Source organism: Acinonyx jubatus, chromosome B4 (assembly GCF_027475565.1).
Source record: "Acinonyx jubatus isolate Ajub_Pintada_27869175 chromosome B4, VMU_Ajub_asm_v1.0, whole genome shotgun sequence".
In the NCBI taxonomy this organism is placed as follows: domain Eukaryota; kingdom Metazoa; phylum Chordata; class Mammalia; order Carnivora; family Felidae; genus Acinonyx; species Acinonyx jubatus.
The window spans coordinates 80,642,751-80,666,219 of record NC_069387.1 but is presented as its reverse complement, the minus strand read 5'-3'; the positions used below and the strand labels follow the sequence as shown (position 1 = coordinate 80,666,219).

Here is a 23,469-nt window from a genome sequence, read left to right as displayed (position 1 = left end):
TTTCCTCAATCGCCCTGAATGCTGACGTCGTGGCTAGCGTAGCCGTTGTCATTGCTGGGCGTTTCTGGGGCGGGGGGTGGGGGGTGGGATGGCATGGGGCGGGAAGCGGCGTGATTCAAAAAGCAATGAGGCGCTCTACTTGACCTTGGAGAGAAAGGAGCACCAAAGGACCACACAGGACCCTCCCCTTTCATCTCTCCGTCTGCATCTCTCTTCCCAGACTGCGTCACGCACTTCTCATCTCATACGTTCCTTTCTCTTTTTCGGTCCTTTTCTATCTGTACTTCTCTCCCCCCCCCATTCCCAGGCGCCGCCCGCACCACTCGCGGGTTTGGGCTGGAGTGGGGGAAGGGCAGGAGCGCGCAGGCTGGGGCGGGGCCGAAGCTGGGGTGGGGATCCCGCCGAACCAGGCCCGTTCCTACCCGGAGTCGCCAGCCTGGGCATCCCTTTGCGGCGCAGCGAAGCCTCCACCTGCCGCGCGGGCGAGGGGCGGGGCCGAGGGCGGAGCCGGGGTGCGGGGCGGCGCCCCTGGGAGCGGAGGCGGGAGCTCGGGCTTACCCTTGGGCTGCGGCCGCTGCAGTTGCCCTGGAGGGGTGCTGGGGCGGCGGGGCGGCGGGGCGGCGGGGCGGCGGGAGAGGGGGGGCGAGGCGAGGGATTGCGAGACCCCTGAAAGATCTGCGAGACGCGAGACCAGAGGCTCGCCGTGGGAGACCTGGAGCTTGGGGCGCGAGCGAGTTTTCCTGCGCTCGTGGGAAGCGCGCGCAAGGTTCGCCGCATGGCCGGGACTCCGGGCCGTGGTCCTCGGGGCCCCCCCGGGATTTGTTACCTTCTTGGCTCCCTGCTGGCCGGACTGCTCTGCCCGGGGGCTGTCGCCTTCAATCTGGACGTGATGGGCGCCCTGCGCAAGGAGGGCGAGCCGGGTAGCCTCTTCGGCTTCTCTGTGGCTCTGCACCGGCAGTTGCAGCCCCGACCCCAGAGCTGGTGAGTCACCGCACCCGCCCAGAATCCCCGTGCCCGAGCCACAGATTTCCCCCAACCCCCATCCCATCTCTCAGTCTTCCAACCCCACGACGACTCAGGCTGTCCACAGATACCCCACACTCCAACCTTGCCTCATCTGTCATCGGTCTGGAGGCGTACCCTCAGGCTCTGAGACCCCGAGGGTCTTGCTTTGGGGATGAGTTGGGAGAGAGAGGTTCTTGTCTTGGCAGGGAACGATCTCCTTTTGTTTTCCCCCCAACTTGCATCCTGGCTCCAGTCCCAGGGTCTGTGACTCCCCTCCGTCAGAGGGCTGAATTTCCTCAGGAAGAGGGACTGAACGTCTTGGCTCTGCTTAGGGCAGGAGGAGAGGGAAAGGGCAGAGAGGTTGAAGACACCCTGGGAAGGATGGAGGGTTAGACTCCAGACATAAGTTCCTGTGAGAACATTGCCATGGGATGGAATTAAGACAGCAGGACACTGGAGACCAGGAGAGACCTGCCATTTATTTCTGTGGCTCAAGAATATGAGGCTGGGAGAGGACCTGGGAGGGTACAGGGCAGCCTGTACTAGGTGGTTTGATTATGGAGCAGAAAACAGAACCCGCAAAAGTTGTAGCAGCAGCAGCAGCAGCAGCGACAGCGACAGAGACTCAAGAAGGATGCTGGCCAGGCTCGTGCTCCCCTTCCTCCTCCTCAGGAAATTTCCAGGTCTAGGAATCCCAGTAGTGGGGGAAGGCGGGGAGGAGTGAGGGGCAGAGTACAATTCTAGTTATTTCCTATTCAGTTCAGGACTCATTGGGAGATGGACACATATGTGTGGGGCCTATGTCTGTCATGTTTCATATCCTATTGGCTCCAGCTGCATGTATGATTTTAAGAAGAGAGACAAGAGGAAGAAAGCTTCCCACCCCCTCCTGCCAGGGGGCCTTTCTTTCCTAGGCCAGAGCCTAAGCCACACTAAGTGTCCATTACTGGGATCAATGCTGTCCACTGGGATTGTCTTCTCCTGGATAGTGTTTGCTTGGGGGCAGAGGGTAGGGACAGGAGCTCATTTCTCTTCCCCAGCTTGGGAAGGAGGAGCTAGCTCTAATCTTCTTCCATTATCCCTGTCATCAGGGAGCATGGTCAGTGGTCCCCCACCCTTTGGGAGAGATAGAAAGCAACTGACTTCATCTCTTCAGCCTTCTATCTGCTTCCTACCTCATCTTGTCTCTCCCTCCCTTCTTCCCCCATCGGCCAGAGTTCCAGGACTGGAGGCCTTTTTAGGACATGCTGAACTCTCTGAGCTATTTCCAGGCAAATTCTAAGTTATTTTTAATAGCTTGGTCTCTTGTCATTTCCCCCTCCTCTCTGAAGGTGGCCCCTTGACTCTGTCTCCCAGAGCCAAACTGGGGGCACTCCCAGAGGAGCCTGACTGTCTAACCCTGCTTTGGTTCCAGCAAGGGGTGCTCTGCTGCCTGGTGGCACGTGAGAGACCAGGTACCTTGCTCAGTCCCTAGCTTTTGAGTTTCGGTTTGCCTTCACCAGCACCCACCGATTGAAAGGCTTCACCCATTGTGATGTCTTTCAGTCTTGCCCCTGGATGAGACTTTGAAGTCTAACCTTCTTGGCTCTGTGGTTTCAGCCTCATTTATATCTTTCAGCCGTAAAGTGGAGTTCAACCGTAGGACTACCAGATAGAGTTTTTGTGGGGATTAAGAGTTCTTAGTATGTATAAAACCCTTAGAATAGCGCAAAGTCCACAGGGAATGCTGTGAAAGTGTTATTCCTGTTACTGTTATTCCTGTATCATGATCCACAGAGCTAGAGAATAGCTTTAGTGCCTTACTGTAAACCTGGATCCAAAGGCTTGGCCAGATCACCCCAGTTGAGTCAACTTTTGGGCCAAGCACCCCCCTCCCCCCAGAGGGCCACCCAGTTTGAGAGAGTCAGAGAGGGCAGGCCTTGGGTCAGAGCCCTGGAGTGTGTGCAGAATTGAGAGGTGTGGTGGTAGTGGGCTACTCCTTTGCTTCTACTTGGCCAGGCTCCTGGGGAATCCCTCTGCCCCCAGCTGCCAAGGTGTTCTTGCTTTTGTCTGCAATGGGTACAGCTGTGGCTGAGAACCAGTGGTTGGGAGTCAGTGTCCAGAGACCTGGGGTGGCCGGGGACTGTGGGATGAAGCCAGAAAAGGGTGTGGCTAGGGCAGAGGTGGAGGGACTAGAGAGGCTGTGTGTGGGAACTCTTGTTCCCAGGTTGGGTGGGCTGGTCTGTTCTCCACCGGGAGTGAGGCTAGCCGTCTGTATGTGCACAAGCCTCTTTCTTCCATATGGACCTCTTCCCTCCATCCTCCTCCCCACTTAGACTTCTAGGGGAGATGTGAACACTAAACACTGATATTAGCTTCTTCTGGTTCTTAGCTATGTGTTGACCAGCTGAGGCACTGGGTGTCTCTGGGAGTCCACACAACGTGTGCGTTCAACAAATGCATTCACGTGCCTCCTATGTGGCAAGCGCAGAGATGAGTAAGATAGCCCCAGTCCTCCAAGACATGGCCATCTCTGAGTTTGGTGATGGGGCGGGGGGTACTGCGGACTTGTTGGAAGGTTGGCCGTGTCATTTCCTTTTTTGTGCAGGGTACCCTCCCCTCCCCTTCCTCCTGTTCTTTCTCTGGAGTGGTCTCAGTGTTCTGGAGATGGCCCATCATTGGCTATGGTGGAAAAGGCATGGGTTTTGGAGTTAGGCAGATGTGGATTTGAATTCCAGCATCCTACTTAATGTATGTGAGTGAGTTTCCTCCTCTGAAAGACGAGAAAGGAACCTTCATATAGGATTGCTGTGACGCTTAAAAGAGAGAATGCATGTAACTTGCCCAGCCTGATGTCTGCAACCTAGGTAGAGGGTGACAAATGTTCGTTCCTCATATCCTTGGCATCTAGCCTAGGGCCTTGCCCATAGTAGGTGCTGAAGAAATACTACTTCCTTATCTCACCAGTGCCTGACACAAGGCTTGGCAGATGCTAAGTTCTCAATACATAGCTGTTGATGAATGCCGAATGCACGCTGTCTTCCTTGCCACTCCCTACCCCCTCCTCACTCTGGACACTGGCTCTGACGCGGGATGACAGCTGCTAAGAGACTAGAGCTGTGGGAAGGGAGTGTGGCTCTGTGCCCTCCCCTCCCCCTCAGGACTGGCACAGTGCCCCATAGATGCCTGTCTGCAATATTGCCCGACACCACTTTGGGCCTCATCCCTAGCAAGGGAAATGGAGGAAGAATGTGGGAGAGAGGCCTCGAGGTTTCCCTGCTTCCACTTTTGAGTCTCTCCTTCTGTGAAGAGAGATCCTTGTAGTCAGCTGGGTGCCAGTCACCTCACCTTACCCCTTCCTTCACTCCTGGCCTGGGGTTCAGCCCCAGGGGACCCAGGCAGCCTTCATTCCCAGCACAGTCCTCCCCTGGGGAAAAAACCTTGGCTGTGATCATGGAAAATTGTCCTGCCAAGAAAGTTGTAGCTGGGAAAGCGTCTGAGGGGGAGGTAGGAGAGAGGACAGGGTGGGGGCAGGGAGGGTGAGAGGAATGGGGAAAATCATGGGTGTGGGGAGGAGGAGGAACAATGGGGAAGGGGATTCAGGACAGGGGCAGAAAATGGGGGTAGGATTGGAGACAGAGGAGAAACTGGCCCCTACCTCCAGGCCAGCTGTCTGATGGAATCTGGGGTTGGCAGGGTTGCTGGGGGTGGGGTGGGGTCTTTGGTGGGCCCCGGATGAAGTGTCGGGGAACAGGCCCATATCTAGCCTCTTGCTCGGCCTCTGAGGCTGCTCCCTGGGCCACCTGTGGTACCAGTGTGGGCTCCTGTTGCTTCTGCTCTCAGCATTCTTGGCATTTCTGGGAGGGTTCTAACTGCACTGGGTTTGGGGAGGAGGGTAGAGCTTGGGGATGGGGCCAGGAAGTGGGTAGGGAAGGCCTGGTCAGGAACAGGTGCTGGGAACAGGCGGTTCTTTCAAACTAGCAGTGCTGGCCAGGCTGCTTTGTTTGGCACATGCGCACGTGTGTGTATCTACAGTGCATGTGGCCCCTCATCCAGATAGTATGTGTGTGTCTAATGTGATGATTGCATGGCCAAGTATATTAATTTGTCCTCGCCAGACTTGGGGAAACTGACTTCTGGCCCTACTCCTTAGTTCTCCACACTCGGCTTGGTTCTGAGGGGTCGGGCCTGGGCAGCCCTGGGGAGGCACAGCGTTCTGTCTGCTCACTCCTGCTCCTGTCCCGTTGTGCAGGCTGCTGGTGGGTGCTCCGCAGGCCCTGGCTTTGCCTGGGCAGCAGGCGAATCGCACTGGAGGCCTCTTCGCTTGTCCCCTGAGCCTGGAAGAGACCGACTGCTACAGAGTGGACATCGACCGTGGAGGTGTGGTCCCTGTAGGGGTGGGGAGGGGGTGCAGCGCATGAAGGGGAGGAGAGGGCTTGGCCTCCTCTTCCCTCTCCTTATTCCCAGTGTCCTGCCTCCAGCTGATGTGCAGAAAGAAAGCAAGGAGAACCAGTGGTTGGGAGTCAGTGTTCGGAGCCAGGGGCCTGGAGGCAAGATTGTCGTGAGTACCACTCCTTGTGACCGTATGCAAGGGTGGGGTGTGTGAGTGTGTATATGGTGTGCATGTGCACAGGTGTGTTTATAGAACACAGGCTGGCATGTAGTATGATGGCCTAATTCCTAGGACCTCAGGGAGATAGAAAAAAGGTATAAGACATGGTCTCTGTCCTTATTTTTATTTTATTTTATTTTTATTTTTAGAGAGAGAGAGAGTGAGTGTGAGCCGGGGAGAGGGGCACAGGGAGAGAAAGAATCTTAAGTAGGCCAACTCAGGGCTCAAACCCATGACCCTGAGATCATGACTTGAGCCCAGATCAAGAGTTGGATGCTCAACTGACTGAGCCACCCAGGTACCCCTGGTCCCTGTCCTTATAATTTAAAGCCAGCTATCTATCTATCTATCTATCTATCTATCTATCTATCTATCTTCCATCCATTTGTCAAACTCTTACTGAGAACGTTTTAAGCATCAGGTGTTGTGCTAGCTACTAAGAGAGGAAACATAAAGACAAGGAAAAGCCTGGTCCATGGTGCAAAGAGCCTACCACATAGTTCTGGAGACGCTCCTTCTCTCTTTTTCTTTGCGTGTTTCTCTCTGTATCATCACTGACACGCAGATGCACAATTAAGCCACTGTGGGGCAGAATATGGTTAATGTTAAGTGAGGGGTATGGTCACTGTGTGAAAGTCCAAAGGAGAGAGGACAGAAAAGACTCCTGCAGGTGGCAGAGATCTTAGGCAACCTTTCCAGAATGAGCAACGTGTCAGGAGCAGAGAGGGGAGGAAGTTCTTTGCAAAGTGGTGGCACTTACCAAAGTGTAGAGACAGGACCAGCTTGGCGTGCTGGGGACAGGCACATATGGTATGGTCAAAGAAGCAGAGTGCTGTGTGCTGGCTTAGTCGTACCTGCGGGTGCCCGGGCAGATGTGGAACAAGGCTTCTTCCCTTCTGGGACAAGCGAGTGGGCACAAGTGGGATAGTTACGTATATATTGCCTACCACTGAGCTGAGTGGCGGTGCTCACATGATGTGTGTGTCTGTGTGCATGTGTGTGTGCTCACGAAACTGTGCCTGCCACACGTCTGCATGCAGGCTGCGTGGCTCTCGTGGGTGATTGGCCCACACAGTGGATGACCCCACATCCCTTCCTCCCACAGACCTGTGCACACCGGTATGAGGCACGGCAGCGAGTAGACCAGATCCTGGAGACCAGGGATGTGATCGGTCGTTGCTTTGTGCTAAGCCAAGACCTGGCCGTCCGTGATGAATTGGATGGCGGGGAATGGAAGTTCTGTGAGGGTCGCCCCCAAGGCCATGAACAATTTGGGTTCTGCCAGCAGGGCACAGCTGCCGCCTTCTCCCCTGACAGCCACTACCTCCTCTTTGGGGCCCCGGGAACCTATAACTGGAAGGGTGAGTCACTCCTTGGGGAGGGGAGAAGGGAACCAAAATGGCCTCTTACCTCAGAAATGGGATTGGGAGCAGCACGTGGCCGAGCATGCCCACACATTCACCACCACGTAGCCCTGGGGCACTGGCACATCTCCCACCCCCATCGTGCCAGCACACACACAAATGGGGGCGTCTCCTGTCCTTTGAATGGCCGAGTGTTCCTCACCACGCTGGCATGAACCCCCACGTGCACGGCTGGGCCTGCTCACTCCCCAACCTCATCACCCCCATCCCCGTGTCCGCACGTTGCTGCTGGCCGAGCTGACACTTGGTGAGTGGGACAGCAAGTCTGTGGGGCCAGGAAGCTTGGGCTGGGGAAGGGGTAGAGACAGGGCTGCACGGGAGACCAGGGGCGTCCCCGTGTGCCTGTCTAACTGGCATCTGGCCTGAGAGGTGCTCCTAGCTCCCTGCCCCGGAGCACTAATGGGTCTGTCCTTGCAGGCACCGCCAGGGTGGAGCTCTGTGTGCAGGGCTCGGCGGACCTGGCGCACCTGGACGACGGGCCCTACGAGGCGGGGGGTGAGAAGGAGCAGGACCCCCGCCTCATCCCGGTCCCTGCCAACAGCTACTTTGGTAGGGACCCCTCCCTGGCCCAGAGCTGCTCTAACCCTCTGCTCCTCTCTCTTGTCATCCCTCTCCATGCTCCCATCCTTCTGTGTCTTTGTCTCTGGCTTTCACCCTGTCTCTCTCTGTCTTTCTGTTTCTGATTCTTATCTCTCTGGCCTCTTTGTCTCTCTCATATTCTTTCTCCACCTCTTCCTCTTGTACCTCCTTCTTCTTGCCTTTATGTCTGACTCTGTCTCCCCACTCTGTGGCCCCTCCTCTGGATGTCCCTTCCCTGGTGTCTCCCCCTACCTGCCCCCGCAGGGTTGCTCTTTGTGACCAACATTGATAGCTCAGACCCTGACCAGCTGGTGTATAAAACTTTGGACCCCGCTGACCGGCTCCCAGGACCAGCCGGAGACTTGGCCCTGAATAGCTACTTAGGTTTGTAAGCTTCCCTGGGCCCTGGGGGCTTGGCCTGGCCTCCCCTCCTCTCCTGCCCTGCCCTCACCAACATACACCCAGGGAAATCCATGTTGGGCCCAAATTTCAGAGAAGAGCTGGGCGCGGTGACCAGGCCTGAGAAGATGCCCCCAGGGGGATGGCCTAGGGGGATGTGACCTGGGGTCTCCATGGAGGAAGAACCAGGTGGGCTGAGACCGTACTGGGAAAGAAGGAGGGTGGAGCTTTAGTGGGACTTTCTCTGAAGGGTGGACGGTGGGCACATGCCCGAGAAAGCCCTAGCCTTGTTGGTAAGTCCCTCTCCTTGTCTCAACTGCATCCCTCTGCAGAGGGGGAGGAAACGAGGCCTGGGAGATGTTTGGGTGAACCAAGTTCTTTCCCACTCCCCTTTGGCTCCCCTCTGTCCACATGAAGACTTCCTCTCCCTGTGAGTGCGTTGGGAGCAGGGGCAAAGAAGGTGCATTGGATGGGACTGGGGCCACCTGGGTGTGCAGAGGGGAGACGTTCCCTGGGAACTTTACGCGTGGTGCCCTGCTCAGCTCCTGCCCAGCTGGCTGGCCTTCCTAGTCATTGCCTTTGTCTTTCCTCCCCAGTCCCCAAGGCTGATCTCATCACACTTCTTGTGCCAAACTCCAGCCTCTGGGTGTGGGAGGGCTTCCAGGGCTCTGGAGGGGGAGGTAGAGCAGTCCGGCTGTGGTGCTGATAACTTGGAGGGCACCTCTACCTTTTGGCTCCGGATCTGTGAGGAGGGGGCAAAGTGGGGGGAGCTTGGACACACCCTGGCTCCTAAATCCTTTGGGGAGTGCTCACTGGTAAGCCGCCCCACCCAGGTTTCTCCATCGACTCGGGGAAGGGTCTGGTGCGTGCAGAAGAGCTGAGCTTTGTGGCAGGGGCCCCCCGTGCCAACCACAAGGGTGCTGTGGTCATTCTGCGCAAAGACAGTGCCAGTCGCCTGGTGCCTGAAGTTATGCTGTCTGGGGAGCGCCTGACCTCCGGCTTTGGCTACTCACTGGCTGTGGCCGATCTCAATAATGATGGGTAAGAGTGGGCACAGGGGAGTGCAGCCTGGGGGAGGCTGGGTCTAGGAGGTCTCAGGGGCCTCTGGCATCTGTCTGACTCCCCTGGCTGGGGAGGGAGCCACACTGACTATTTCCCTCTCTCCATAGCTGGGCAGACCTGGTAGTGGGTGCCCCCTACTTCTTTGAGCGCCAAGAAGAGCTGGGGGGTGCCGTGTATGTGTACATGAACCAGGGGGGTCACTGGGCTGGGGTCTCCCCTCTCCGGCTCTGTGGCTCTCCTGACTCCATGTTCGGGATCAGCCTGGCTGTCTTGGGGGACCTCAACCAAGATGGCTTTGCAGGTGTGATTGGGAACTGGAAAGCCTCAGGGGTGGGAGGGGGCAGGAGCAGGGATGGGGAAGTGCCTCAGAGGTCAAGGGGGAGGCCTTCTGAGGGCTCTGAGAGAGAAACAACCTGGGCTCACATCTGAGCTTTATCATTTTACCAGCTTTGGGACATTGGGCAAGTAACCTTTCTGATAGTCATATCTGCAGAGAGTAGCTAAGAGGCTTAAAGATGATGTGTGTAAGGTGCCTGGGACTTAGTAGCCTCTCAATAAAATAGAAAGCATATTATATGGAACTGAGTGATTGAGGGAAAGTTGGGGCCTGGACCCCATCTTCCTGCCCCGCCCCAGTCTGATTACCTTTCTCCCATACCCACAGATATCGCTGTGGGGGCTCCCTTTGATGGGGATGGGAAAGTCTTTATCTACCATGGGAGCAGCCTGGGGGTTGTCATCAAACCTTCCCAGGTAAGAGGGGGTCGTTGGGATGAGGTGTGGAGGTAATGGGTGTGGGGGAAATAAAGGGGGCACAACAGCAGAGGGCAGGGGGCAGGCTGGGGATGATGCTGGTGGGGAGCTGATGGTCTGGTCCTGCAGGTGCTGGAGGGTGAGGCCGTGGGCATGAAGAGCTTTGGCTACTCCCTGTCCGGTGGCCTGGATGTGGATGGGAATCATTACCCAGACCTACTGGTTGGCTCCTTGGCTGACACTGCTGTGCTCTTCAGGTGATCAGCCCCCTCCTCTGCCTTTGCCTCTCCCTCCTTAAGGCCAGCTCTTCTCTTTCCCTGCCTCATAGTCTCATGTTTCTTGTGCTCTCCACTCCTCATTCCACAGGGCCAGACCCGTCCTTCATGTGTCGCATGAGGTCTTCATTGCTCCCCGAGCCATTGATCTAGAACAGCCTAACTGTGCTGCTGGCCACTCAGTCTGGTGAGGTGGGATCCGAGGGGAGGCAGGGAAAATTCAGGGTCCATTTTCCCCTTTTCTTCCTCTGCCCAGTGTGGGGCTGGGGACTGGGGCTGCGACAGGAGTGAGGTGTTGGCCCATTGGTCTTGCCTGGCTCAGGAGCTACCCTTGCCCCCACAGTGTGGACTTGCGGGTCTGTTTCAGCTACATTGCAACCCCCAGCAGCTACAGCCCTATTGTGGGTGAGTGAGGTTCCCCTCCCATTTTCCACCCTTTGGGTTTCAGGGTGGGTCACTCTGAGGTGGAGAGAAAGGCATCTCAGAGAAAGGGTCAGATTAGAGCAGTTCTCCAGCTCACTGGCTCCCTCCTCTCCCCACACGCCATAGCCCTGGATTATGTGTTAGATGGGGACACAGACCGAAGGCTCCGGGGCCAGGTCCCCCGTGTGACCTTCCTGAGCCGTGGCCCAGATGACCCCAAGCACCAGGCCTCAGGCACCGTGTGGCTGAAGCACCAGCATGACCGAGTCTGTGGAGACACCATGTTCCAGCTACAGGTGGACACTGACCCCTTGACCTCTGAGAGTCATTGTCATTGCATGGTCTCTTTTTGTTGACTCCTCTTAGCTTCTTCCCAAACATGCTTACACCTCATTTTCTGATCTCCACTTTTGGGAAGCCTCCCTTATAGGCTGACCTTTTCCTCGCCAGCTGCCTTCTTGTGTCTTCCGCCTTCTATGTCCAGAGTACAAGTTCTGTCCTCCCTGGAGATGGAGATGGCAGGTTCCCCTGTCACACATGGTCCTCAAAGCCCTAGATCCTGGGCTCCTCCCTTTTCCATCCCAGTCACTTTCCCTCCCCTTTGCTCTGGTCTCCACCTCTCTCCTTCACCTCCCTAATCTTCTTGCCAGGTTTCAAAATCTGTCCTAGATCTGGTTGGGGCCTGAAGATTGTATCCTTGTCCATCTTTCCTCTTCCCAGGAGAATGTCAAAGACAAGCTTCGGGCCATTGTGGTGACCCTGTCCTACAGTCTCCAGACCCCACGGCTCCGGCGACAGGCTCCTGGCCAGGGTCTGCCCCCAGTGGCCCCCATCCTCAATGCCCACCAGCCTAGCACCCAGAGGGCAGAGGTGAGCCATGGGTTCTGGTTTAGCTCAGGAGAAGGGGCTAGGAGAAGCAGTGATCATTGTCCCTCCCAGTGACATGCGTTTGTAGCTTTCAAAACTCTTTTATGTGCTACCTCAGCAGTTCCTCAGATCTCTAGGTGCTGTGACAAGTAGACCCCCAAATGGAAAATGGCCCACGTGATCATGTGTTCCTAGTCAGAGGGGACACTAATCCTCCATCCCATGCATTCATTCAGGGGCCTGGGCTCATAGGGATCTGCCATCTTCAGATGTGGCCTCCAAGGTCCTTAGGAACCTGGAAGGAAGAACATGAAGCTCCTTGTATGGCCCTCCTGGCCAGTCTGGAAGGGATGCTCTTCACTTCTCTTCATGTTCTAAATCTGGAACTCAGTTACATGCAAGGGAGGCTAGGGAAATGTGGCCTCGCTGTGGACTTAACCTGCTGGCCTCTACCTTGTCATCATCACATGCTTGTTTTACTGAAAAGGACACAGCACGGGGTGGTCAGTGACCAGCTCAATATCACACAGCTAGTAAGCAGCAGATCTGAGAGTTGAACCCAGGTTGCTTAATCTTGTGATACTCTACCCCACTGTATGCCTTAGTGACACATTCATCCCCTGCCTCACACCTACGAATCACCCTCTCCTCAAATCTCTCCTTAGATCCACTTCCTGAAACAAGGTTGTGGTGAAGACAAGATCTGTCAGAGCAACCTGCAGCTGGTTCATGCTCGCTTCTGTGCTCGGGTCAGCGACACGGAGTTCCAACCTCTGCCCATGTGAGGAGGAGTGAGGGGTCAGGTAGGGTGGGAAGGCGAGAATTCAAGGAAGAGAAGGAAGCCCCCTCCGGAGGGCCAGGCCGAGGCTGGGGAGGATCTGTGATAATTCAGAAGATGAGGATCAGTGATGGGGCCATAGGGGCTCTCCTGGCGAAGAATAACAAGCCTTCACGATATATGATAGTATATGTATGTGAATGTATATGATAATATAAAGTTTACATACAGCTCACTGTTTAGTTTTCCCAACCCGGTGAGGTAGGAATTATTATTAGTCCCTTTATAGATAGAGAACGGGGGCCTTGAGAGGTTAAGTCACTTCCCCCAGGTGGGTAAGTAAGGGAGCTTGGACCGGAAGGGAGGTCTCCTGACTCCTAGTCTGATTCTCTGGAGTGTGGGAAGACCTGAGGTTTGGACTGGTGTGGAGGCCAATGTGAGGGAGCTGGTGGGAGGAGAGACTCAGGGGGTAGAAGCAGGCAGCGTGCACTGGGCGAGGAGGAGGCAGGAGTGGGAGAGGCAGAGGGAGGTGTTCAGATTTAGAGTGAATGGGATCTGACCTCCAGGGATGCAGATGGGACAACAGCCCTGTTTGCCCTGAGTGGGCAGCCAGTCATTGGCCTGGAGCTGACGGTCACCAACCTGCCCTCGGATCCAGCCCAGCCCCAGGCTGATGGGGATGATGCTCATGAAGCCCAGCTTCTGGTCACCCTCCCTGCCTCCCTGCACTACTCAGGAGTCCGAGCCCTGGACCCTGCGGTGAGGACCTGCAGCAGGGTGGGGGTGGGGTCTTGGGGGCTCCAGTAACCCAAACTAACCCCTTCTTTCCTCCCCACTGCAGGAGAAGCCGCTCTGCCTGTCCAACGAGAATGCCTCCCATGTCGAGTGTGAGCTGGGGAACCCCATGAAGAGAGGTGCCCAGGTGAGCATGTCAGCCCTTATCTCTGTTGGAGTGCCTGTCTAAGCCCAAACCCCTTCTCCCGCCCTTAGCCTTCCCTGACCCTAATCTTTCTCCACTCTTGGTCTAGGTCACCTTCTACCTCATCCTTAGCACCTCAGGGATCACTATTGAGACCACAGAGCTGGAAGTGGAGCTGCTGTTGGCCACGTAAGCCTGGTGGGGCCAGGGTGTGGTGAGGGTGGGGGCAGCTTGGTTGATGTCCACCTGGGTGGGGCTCTGCTGTCTTCATCTGAGCCCTTGGGGTGGTGCCTGTGCCCCCTGCCCATGCCTGCTCCTGCTCATATGCCAGGATCAGTGAGCAGGAGCTTCATCCGGTCTCTGCCCGAGCACGTGTCTTCATTGAGCTGCCGCTGTCCATCACGGGGTAAGCTCCGACCAAATGGGTATATCTGCTGGAAGGGGGGACGCATTGCTACTCCCGAGCCCTGGCCTGGGCTCTGCCTACTGACCCTCCAATCAGCCAGACCCCAGGCTTCCTCAGCCCCCGTTTTGACCCTTCTGCGCCAGGGTGGCCATTCCCCAGCAGCTCTTCTTCTCTGGTGTGGTGCGGGGCGAGAGTGCCATGCGGTCTGAGCGGGATATAGGCAGCAAGGTCAAGTATGAGGTCACGGTGAGTGTCCTGGTAAGGCCCCTCCTTTTTTGGCACGTAGAGAGGCTGAGACATGTCCCAAGAGCTGTGGTTCTTCTACCCTATGGTGGCATGATGGTTCAGCAAGTTCAGGGCCTCCCCTTGCTCCTGGACCTTGGTTGTGGGCAGGTGTTTGTGTTGGGGCCTCAGTTGACCATTTTCTGGTCATGTCTGTATGGACATCTCACCTACTGGTCTGGGTAGGCCATGAGGGTCCAGGGAAGCTTTTCTGCCAGGGCCATTAGCTGGGGGATGGGGACAGAGGGGGAGGGATGATGTTTCTCCTTAGAACTCTGCCCTTGCTTGACTGGGGCCTCCCACCCTTGCAGTGACATCTCCAGGTCTTCCTGGTTTGGAGTGGGCAGAGAATGATGCTTGGTGGGGTCTAGGATCCCGAGTCTTTGTTGAAATTCTGCTTCCTGAGGCCTTCCCCTCAGCCCTTGTCTCCTCTGTCTCTGCAGATTTGGGGCCTGTTCAAAAACCAAGCTCCTTCCCTTCATATTTATTTGTGCCCACAGGTCTCCAACCAAGGCCAGTCGCTTAACACCCTGGGCTCTGCCTTCCTCAACATCATGTGGCCCCATGAGATTGCCAACGGAAAGTGGCTGCTGTACCCCATGCGGGTGGAGCTGGAGGGCGGGCAAGGGCCTGGGCAGAAGGGGCTCTGTTCCCCGAGGCCCAACATCCTCCAACTGGTGAGGCTTAGGCAGGGTGGTTGGGGCCACTGAAACAGGGTGGGGGTGGTTAGACTTTGGGGATGTCTTGGGGTTGGGAAGCCGGAGGGAGGGCCAGGAGGAAGGCAGTGGGGGAGGAGAGGCCACCTCAGGATTGCTGCTTGGAGGGATGCTCACTGCCTCCACTCCCTGCATCCAGGACGTGGACAGCAGGGATAGGAGGCGGAGGGAGCTGGAACAGCCGGAGCAGCAGGAACATCCTGAGCAGCCAGAGCCCAGCACATCCTGGTGGCCAGTGTCCTCTGCCGAGAAGAAGAAAAACATCACCCTGGTGAGGGCAGGGCAGACATGGTACAGTCGGAATGAAGGGCAGGGGTGTTGGTGCTGTGACGGGATGCTGGGGGACATGGAGCTTTAGGGGGTGGCTGTCTGAGAGGCTGGCCTGTTGAAAGGTGTGATGGCCAGACACTTGGACAGAGTTGACAAGACAGGTTACGTCACAGCTGCTGACATTACAGGTCCCCTATGGCCACCAAGTACTCAGTCCAGAGCAGGGCACTTGACCTACAGCCAGTTAGCCGCACAATCAATTCCTTGTTTTACATAGTTTGGTTCTTTAAGTAGATATATTGAGCCGATGAGCACGCACTCTGTGCTCGACCCTTGTAGTATGGTGCTGGCAGTGAGAGTGTGGAGGGGCGGACTAGGGGGGTGGTGGTGGGGGCAGACTATGGCCTGGTTGCAAGGAGGTGAATCCCAGCTATGGAGGAGTGGGCAGTAGAAGGAGTCAAAGAGACAGTTTGCAGGGGGATCTTAAACAGTTGGGCCAGCTCTGGTGTCATCTGTCTGGGAGGGAGCTCCACCAGAGCACCTGTTTCTTGTGGGGGTCCTCAGCCTCCCTGCTCCACTAGAGCATAGCAGGAGCATGGCAGGAGGCAAGATGAAGGCACGTGCGGGTAGTCCGAACTTGAAAAACAGCAGACTCCCTGTTACGTGTGTTGTCCTGCTTTTTCTACATGACTAATTTCCCTTGAAAGGCCTCCCTTTTTAATAAGAACTTGAAATCTATTCTTTTGCTGAAGATTGCTTTTAGAGGGGGGCGCCTGGGAGGCTCAGTTGATTAAGTGTCATTGATTTCGGCTCAGGTCATGATCTTACGGTTCACGGGTTTGAACCCCACATCAGGCCTGCTTGGGATTCTCTCTTTCTCTTTCTCTGCCTCTCCCCTATTCTCTCTCTCTGTCTCTCTCTCCCCGCACCCTTTCTCAAAATAAAGAAATAAACTTAAAGACTTTAAAATTGCTTTTAAACAAACCGATCAAGGATTCTTGAATTGCTCAAAAGTGGCAAAATAAAAGACCATGCAAAGAATTCGAATGCTTTCAAAGCCATTCTCCTGTACATGAAGTGTGACTATAACACAAATTTTAGGCAATTGGATCATCAGGTGGGATTGGGCCAAGTGAACTTAGGTCTGACCTGGAAGGAGCAGGGCTTAAGTCCCCTGTCCCACAGCAGCTCCTGGGACAGCCTCCTCCTCCTTCTGTGGGTTTGGGCTTAGTGTAGGCATGTGGCTTTGCCCACCATTGACCTGGGTTCAAATATCTGTTCCACCACTTACCAGCTTTGCTAGCTGTGCAACTTGAGGCAGGTCACCAGGCCTTTTTTTTTTTTTTTAAGATTTTATTTTTATTATTATTATTTAAATGTTTATTTCTTTCTGAGACAGAGAGAGACAGAGCATGAGTGGGGGAAAGGCAGAGAGAGAGGGAGACACAGAATCAGAAGCAGGCTCCGGGCTCTGAGCTGTCAGCACAGAGCCCGATGCGGGGCTTAAACTCACAAACCATGAGATCATGACCTGAGCTGAAGTCGGTCGCTGAACCGACTGAGCCACCCAGGCGCCCCAACATTTTATTTTTAAGTAATATCCAAGCTCAGTGTGAGGCTCAAACCCACAACCCTGAGATCAAGAGTTGCATGCTCCATGGACTGAGCCACGCAGGTACCCCCCTCTTTTTTTTAAAAAGTAATTTCTATACCCAAAATGGGGCTTGAACTCATGACCCCGAGATCAAGAGTTGCATGCTCCACTGACTGAGCCAGCCAGGAGTCCTGCACCTGGCCTCTTTGAACTTTAATTCCCTAGTTTGGAAAATGGGGATGATAATAATATGCACCTTGCAGGACAGTTGGAAGCTTTAATAAGTACCTTGCAGGTAAGTGGTGCTCAGTAAAGGGAGCCATTGTTATATAACATAAGCATTCATTGGGGAAGTTACTCTGCTGCTGATGTCAAGTAAGAGACCCCCTCCCTGCTCTCCATGTATTTCATGGCCAGATAGACCAGAGTTGGGGTAGGCTGCTCTTTTGGACCATGGGGTTAGTTTGGGAAGACTTCCTGGAGAAGGTGAGTTTGAGGTCGGGTAAGGAAAATGGGAGAGACATGAGTGAGGAACAAGGGGAAAAGGGGGTCCAAGGTGTGGGAGCTCATGGAGCGATGGAGTGAAGGCTCTGGGCAGACTCTGTGTCTGTGTGACCACATATGTGAGGGTGTTGGGCCCTCCGTACGCTCAGAGGGCTGGGGCCAAGTGGCTCAGAGCCCTGCCTGTCCTTGTCCCTAGGACTGTGTCCGGGGCACTGCCAACTGTGTGGTGTTCAGCTGCCCTCTATATAGCTTTGACCGAGCTGCTGTGCTGCACGTCTGGGGCCGCCTCTGGAACAGCACCTTCTTGGAGGTAAGAGCCCTGTGGGGGTGCCGGACTGGTGTCTTCTTCCCCAGCAGTCTGTCTGGGACTCACCGCTGCTTCTGCCTTCTCCCGAAATACAGCACACTCTTAACCCAAGACAGACAGAAATACCCTCTGGGCTGGGGACCCTTCCATTTACAAATTCAGGAGTTGGGGGGGGAGGGGAGATGGGGGGCATGGGGCATTCAGGAGGAGGCTGTCCTTTCCTGCTCCCTTAGGAGTACTCAGCTGTGAAGTCCCTGGAAGTGATTGTGCGAGCGAACATCACTGTGAAGTCTTCTATCAAGAACTTGCTGCTCAGAGACGCCTCCACAGTGGTGAGCTGCAGGCCTGGGGATGTTGGGGTGAGGAAGCTCTTCTTTCCCTTTGTGCCACCTCTTATTCTCTTAACCCCTCATTCCCCAGATCCCAGTGATGGTTTACCTGGACCCTGTGGCTGTGGTGGCAGAAGGAGTCCCCTGGTGGGTCATCCTCCTGGCTGTACTGGCCGGGCTTCTGGTGCTGGCGCTGCTGGTGCTGCTCATGTGGAAGGTGAGGCTCAGGGGGGTGGGGCCGGGGGTCTTCCCTGCCAGGCAGGTGGCCTTTCATGCTGTGGTTCTCCTTCCCAGCCACACTCTCATTTGTTCAGCCAGCCTGCGCTCAACACTTGTATGTCCCAGGGACTCTCTCAGGCTTTGGGCATCTCAGAGAGAAGTCAGATGCAGATCTTGGCCTCAAGGATTTGAGAGTCAGTCTAGTGGGGGAAGTGAGCCTTGTAGTTAAGGACAAGGCAGAAGGCGCTAAGGCAAGACAGTGCAGTGGGAGTTCAGAGGTGAGAGAGCTCCAGAGCTGTTGGCTTAGAAGAAGGTGCGGTTGTAGGATGTGGATGTGGGGGATGAGGTGGGTGGGATCACGGGAGGCAAAGTCATAGAGGCAGGGAAGTGTGGTCTGATCTCACTGGAGCCTGGCAGGTAAGGCCGAGAAGGGAACTGTGACACAGAAGGCACAGCAGGTGACACTTACCTCCAGGGACTACCTCCAGGACTGAGCTCGGAGCCTCTACATACCAGGCTGTACCTGGAACTGTCTTCGTACATAGTATAGATGGAATCACATTTGTGTCTGGGGTTCCGTGTAAAAGCATGCACATGCACATGTCAGTACACGGAATCACATCCACCATCAGTGGTCATACCCTGAACCACATGCCACAATGGGGCTCTGGGGAACCATGCATGTTCTTGGGGCCCCATGGGGGACTGACCCTAGTCTTCCCTGGACCAGTTGCTGACCAAGCACACTGTTGGGCAAATGTGAGTCATCAGTGGACCAGGCCTCTGGATTAGCATCCAAACTGTTGGGAGCCTGGCCAGTCTTAGGGGAGATGGATACCTTCATGAAACTGGCACCAGACTCCCTGCTCCCTGCTTTCATGGGAGGGGGACAGAGCAGAGATAAGGGCCTCCATCCTTCTTGAGTCTTCCCATCCTCCACCTCTTTTGCTCCCTTCCCCCCCTTGACATCCCAGTGTGGCTTCTTCCATCGGAGCAGCCAGAGCTCGTCTTTTCCCACCAACTATCACCGGGCCCGTCTGGCTGTGCAGCCCTCGGCCATGGAAGCTGGGGGCCCAGGGACTGCGGGGTAATTGTGTGTGTGCATGTGTGTGCGTGTGCGCGTGTGTGTGTGTGTGTGTGTGTGCACGTGTGTGTGTGTGTGTGTGTGTATGTGTGTGTAACTGTGAGTAGAGCCCCCGGCATTCAGGGGACCAAGAATGTGCAGGGTGAAGAACTCAGATTGCATGAGGGTGGTGTGAGTTCTAGGAACTGGGGTGGGCGGTTATCATAAGGGTGAGATTATAAGGGTGAGTATACATAGCCTGAGGCATGCGCAGAGGGGTGGGTGGGCTCCCAGCGTATGAGCATGTGGGAGTGCAGGAAGGTTCGTGCATGGCTTTTCTGTGGGCATGGGCGTGCAGAGACAAACATGCAAGGATATGCCGTGCAGTTGGAGCATGTAGGAGTCTCAGGCAGTCCTGAGTGTGAGTGTGCAAGGGACACATTTCCACTTTCATGTGTAAGGGCCAGCATGTTCACGATGTAGGAAGGGGCTAGGCCACCATATTCATGGATGAGAGGGCCCTGCCCTGAGGAAGATGCCATTTGAGTACTCGGGCTGTGTGCATCTGAGGCTCGAGAGAAGTCATTCCAAGTATGCAGGGGTCTAGGGAGCGATGTTTTGCCTCAGATCTCGTTTATGTCCTGGGGCATGCTATTGGGTCTCTTAAAAAGTTTGGGTGGGGTCAGCGGTCCTGACGTTCCATCTTCAACTCCCTCTTCCAGGAGCCAAGGGATATGTCCTTGGTCCTGCACCCTTGGCCCCTCCTGGTCTTTCTCTTTCTGTGAGTGAGGACCTGGGGACCCCGCATTGACTGTGGCACCTGCAGGGGCCGCGCACTGCACTGGATGCTGTCCAACGCAACCCCTTTCAGCCGTAGTTGGTACTTTCTGTCCCAGTGATGGTGGAGGCAAGGCTCTGTGCTGTGCTGATATCTGCTCCAGGGACCTCAGCCCTGCACACTCCTCACATTGGGCCTGGTGTCCTTACAGATGGGATTCTTCAAGCGGGCACGGTACCCCGAGGCCACCGTGCCCCAGTACCACGCGGTGAAGATCCCGCGGGAAGACCGACAGCAGTTCAAAGAGGAGAAGACGGGCACCATCCTGAGGAACAACTGGGGCAGCCCCCGGCGGGAGGGCCCCGATGCACACCCCATCCTGGCTGCGGATGGGCACCCTGAGCCAGGCTCAGAGGGGCATCCCGTGTCAGGCACCGCCTAGCTGCTTCCGTCCCAGCCTGGCCTGTGGGTCCCCTCCACCCTTTCCCCAGATATGGCTCCTTGGGATGAAGAGGGTAGAGTGGGTTGCTGGAGTCCCATCAGGTTGTGACAGGATCTGTTTCCTCAGGGGCGTAGATGTCTCCCCTCACCCCCTACAAGGAGCACCTCCCAAAACTTCCCCTTAGAACACACTTCCCCTTAGAACACTGTGAGATGAGGGCAGATCAAGAATGGGGTTGTGGGGGTCGGGGGAGAAGGGCAGTGAGGTCCTGATGCAAAAGTGGGAGAGGGGACCCTAATCCCTCCTTCTCCTATTCACCTTGTTTAATAGGACCCCAAGGACCTGTCCCCCTGAAAGTGCCTTAAACCCAGAGGGTTGGAGAGGAGGTTGTGTTGCCGACTCAGGGGTTCTTCTCTCCCTAGTTCCCCCTCTCCTCTGACCTTAGTTTGCTGCATCAATCTAGTGGATTTTATCTATTTATTAAACAATATTTGAGGACAAAACCTCTGACTTCTTTGCTGAGTCCTGCTCCCCCTTGTCCAGGATCTCCAGGGTAAGATTGCTTCTCTATGCACCCCCCACTCCAGCTCCAGACAAAGCTGGTAGTGGGAGGGAGGGTTGGGGGGCCGGCGGGGTGCATGTATCATGACTTTTGTGACCAGTCCCTGGAGGTACGTGCTTCAGACAGAGAGGAGGGGGAGCTCTACTGTGGGAACAAAGGAAAGGGACAGGGAACTGCCCTAGGAGTGGGTGGGCAAAAATTGGGAGACCCAGTCTAGGAAAGGAGAGAATATCACTTTCCTCCCTGTGGTCAGGGTGGGAATGGAGTTCTTTCACTTTGTTCATTTTTTTTGAAAGTAGATTTCACTCCCAGTGTGGGGCTTGAACTTATGACCTTGAGATTAAAAGTCATGTGCTCTATTGACTGAGCCAGGCTGGCGCCCCAGAGCTTTTTCACTTTGGAAGGAAGAATTGAAGTTAGACTCCTGGCAGAGGTGGAGGGAAGGAGGAAGAGGGGGTGGTGGGGGGAATGACTTCTTTGCCTAGATTTCTCTCAGGGGAAGACAGACTTAGCAGGTAGGTGGGATTGCTCTGGCTGGAGGCAGGGCTTGGGGAAGGGTTATTTTATAGCCTTTCCCATGATGTGGGGCCCAACAGGTAACCACTTGAAGGGAGGGGGTTGTTGTTCCATTTGGAGTTCAGAGAACTGGGCACTCTCCAGATCCTTCCAGGTCTCTCTGGTGAGGCAGCAGCCATCCCCAATGTGTTTCCAAGTAGGCTCTAAAACTTGCTGCCACAGTAAGGCCCAGCTGCCACGGGGCTCAGCCACATGCTCCCAGAAGAAGAACACTCCTCCCTGGGAGAGAAGAGTTAGTGTTACTTGCTCCATTCCGCACCCTTCCTCTCACTTCACCCCTACCCTGCTGACCAAACCTGGTCAAGCCTCTTGGTGAAGCAGGGGTTGCTGGTCTGCAAGTTTATGAGGGGAATTGTTCTGCTCCTGACTTTTTCTGCAGACTTTGGCTCCCACCCTCCCACTCAAAAGTGCATGTAAGGAACCTCCCAGTGGGGATGACTGGTGAGAGATCTTTAAAAGATGGCCAGAGGAACAACCTAGCCAAGGGCAGATAGATGGTGAGATGGAGAGAGTAGAGCAGAGATCTCACTGTGTACAGAGATGCTCACTTCCAAAATTCAGATGCGTACACCCAACCTCTTCCTTTGGCCAACATCCCAGGGAAACCTTGCGCCTGACTTCTAACACTGGGGTTCCTTCAGCTCTTGTCTCCTTGCTGAACCCTCTCTGAGTGATCTCATGTACCCCTGTGCTCTGAATTTACCAGCTACAAGCTGGTGACTTCCAGATCACTATCTTCAGGCTACACCTTTTTCTGACTTCCAGATCTGGACTTCTAACCGCCTCTGTGACTTTTCCTCCAGGCTGTCTCAGTGGCATCTCAGGCCTAACAAGCCCCAAATAGGTTTCTCCCATTTCAGCAAATGACACTTCCCTCTAGCCTCCCTCCCTCCACCAGTCACTCATGCCAGAAACCTGGAAACCATCCTAAACTCCTTTCCACGCTCAGTTCAAAATCTTATAGATTCTATTTCCCCTAATATCTCTATCTAGAACACTCTTTTATTTTCCCCACTCCTTCACAACCTGCTTAATCTCTCAGATCTCAATGTAAAACCTCACTTCCTTAGGTGTCCTTCTCCCCTCCTCCCATCTTCCCCTACCTCCCAAACAACTGCCGCGTAAGGTGGCTCTCCTGCGTGCTTCCACAGCATCCTATTCTGCCCCGTCGAAGCCCTGGTCCTATTTGCTCTTCACCAGCAGATGGGGGTGGGTGGGTGTCTAATGCACTAGTACAGCACATTCTCCTTTCTGGAGCGGCCACTGCTGCCTTTGCCTGCCCCCTGCCCATTCCCTCTCCCTTCTGCTTACCGGCCTCAGCACTCTCTGGACCTCCTGCAGGACCCTCCTCGGACTCTGCACAGAGCACAGCACCAGGGTGCTGACCACCACGTCCATGGACCCGTTGGCCAGTTGTTTCATGTCCTCTCCGGAAGCCACCACAAACTGTTCATATTGGAGATGCCTGTTCTCAGCCATGCTCTTTGTCAGCAACTTCTCCATGTGGGGGTTTGGGTCCAGGCAGGTGATCCGGCAGCCAGCTGGGTAGAACTGGAAGTTGGCACCAGTGCCGCAGCCCAGCTCCAGCAAGGCCACCTTCCCGGAGCCTCCCGTAAGCCTCTTTATCTGGCCAAAGAGCTCCCGTTTCTTATTCTCCATCTTTTGGTTGCTCTTGGCAGTCAGTGCCGCCATTAGGTAGGGGAAGTAGCTTTTGCACAGGGGCTGCCAGCAGCCCAGCAAGGCCATCAGGTGCAGGGGCAGGGTCAGGAGCAGCACCAGCAGCTGCAGGAGTCGGACCAGGACATCCATGACAGACTGACTCTGAGTGGCGCTTCCGCTGGGGCGTTGGCCTTTTCTCTCTTTGCAGTCACTGCAGACACGAGTCTCTCTTCCTCCTGTGACAGGACTTTGTTCCCTGTGTCCTCATTGTCAATTTTTTCTTTGCCAGGATGGGGGAGGGTGTATGGAATACCTCTGGAGGGCTCAGCTCTTTTAGCCCTACAGGCTCTTCAACAAGTTTTATGGGGGGTAGAGGCACAGGTGGTGCTAGTGTCCTGAGTTCCGGGGTGCTCTGTCAGTTGAAGGCAGAAAGTGCTGATCATTTCAGAGAGGAGTGGGAAAGGCGGAGACAGATATGTCTCAGGTCACAGCTTCATGGGGGCCAAGTGCTGGGACAGAGCTGACTCATGGGCATGTGCTGGCCTCATTCCGTCCCTGGGACGTGCACAGGTTATGCAAGCTGGAAACGCTGGTTGGATTCTCCTGGCACACCCCCAGGGCCCTGTAAACTGTAACATGCCTTTGCCCCAGATAGAAGTCAAACACAGAGTATTCAGGGTAAGGCCT

At 55.3% G+C, this 23,469-nt stretch overlaps 2 protein-coding genes across 6 annotated transcripts; one reads left to right on the top strand and one right to left on the bottom strand.

Annotated features, from left to right (window-relative positions):
* Nucleotides 1-598: 598 nt before the first annotated feature.
* Nucleotides 599-20,488, top strand: ITGA7 (integrin subunit alpha 7). Of its 5 annotated transcripts, XM_027071542.2 has the most exons (27): nt 599-981; nt 5,237-5,364; nt 5,466-5,545; nt 6,702-6,957; nt 7,438-7,569; nt 7,864-7,983; nt 8,832-9,039; nt 9,168-9,361; nt 9,725-9,813; nt 9,943-10,070; nt 10,180-10,275; nt 10,432-10,493; nt 10,638-10,807; nt 11,232-11,381; nt 12,044-12,159; nt 12,723-12,915; nt 12,998-13,078; nt 13,185-13,264; nt 13,407-13,481; nt 13,625-13,727; nt 14,264-14,440; nt 14,619-14,750; nt 17,044-17,157; nt 17,388-17,486; nt 17,575-17,700; nt 18,677-18,789; nt 19,755-19,954. In XM_027071542.2, exons 1-27 carry the CDS (start codon nt 776-778, stop codon nt 19,813-19,815), a joined length of 3,489 nt encoding a protein of 1,162 aa, XP_026927343.1. In that variant the 5' UTR covers nt 599-775; the 3' UTR covers nt 19,816-19,954. The 5 variants fall into 5 exon arrangements, with proteins under 5 accessions (XP_026927343.1, XP_026927342.1, XP_026927341.1 ...); XM_027071541.2 differs by lacking the exon at nt 18,677-18,789 and having other exon boundaries at nt 600-981; nt 7,438-7,515; nt 19,755-20,488; XM_027071540.2 differs by lacking the exon at nt 18,677-18,789 and having other exon boundaries at nt 600-981; nt 19,755-20,488.
* Nucleotides 20,449-23,210, bottom strand: TMT1B (thiol methyltransferase 1B). Its single transcript, XM_015085116.3, has 2 exons — nt 22,435-23,210; nt 20,449-21,342 (listed from the first exon to the last, which is right to left on the bottom strand). The coding sequence occupies exons 1-2, from the start codon at nt 22,930-22,932 to the stop codon at nt 21,106-21,108; spliced, it is 735 nt and encodes a 244-aa protein (XP_014940602.1). The 5' UTR covers nt 22,933-23,210; the 3' UTR covers nt 20,449-21,105.
* Nucleotides 23,211-23,469: the final 259 nt, after the last annotated feature.

Excerpts from the sequence above, each read along its gene's own strand:
- ITGA7 (XM_027071540.2), top strand. The coding sequence starts at position 776 with ATGGCCGGGACTCCGGGCCGTGGTCCTCGGGGCCCCCCCGGGATTTGT. Across the intron at positions 982-5,236 it reads CAGCCCCGACCCCAGAGCTG|GCTGCTGGTGGGTGCTCCGC; the intron begins GTGAGTCACCGC and ends CCCGTTGTGCAG. Across the intron at positions 17,487-17,574 it reads TCAGAGACGCCTCCACAGTG|ATCCCAGTGATGGTTTACCT; the intron begins GTGAGCTGCAGG and ends CTCATTCCCCAG.
- TMT1B (XM_015085116.3), bottom strand. The coding sequence starts at position 22,932 with ATGGATGTCCTGGTCCGACTCCTGCAGCTGCTGGTGCTGCTCCTGACC. Across the intron at positions 21,343-22,434 it reads TCCAGAGAGTGCTGAGGCCG|GGAGGAGTGTTCTTCTTCTG; the intron begins GTAAGCAGAAGG and ends CTTCTCTCCCAG.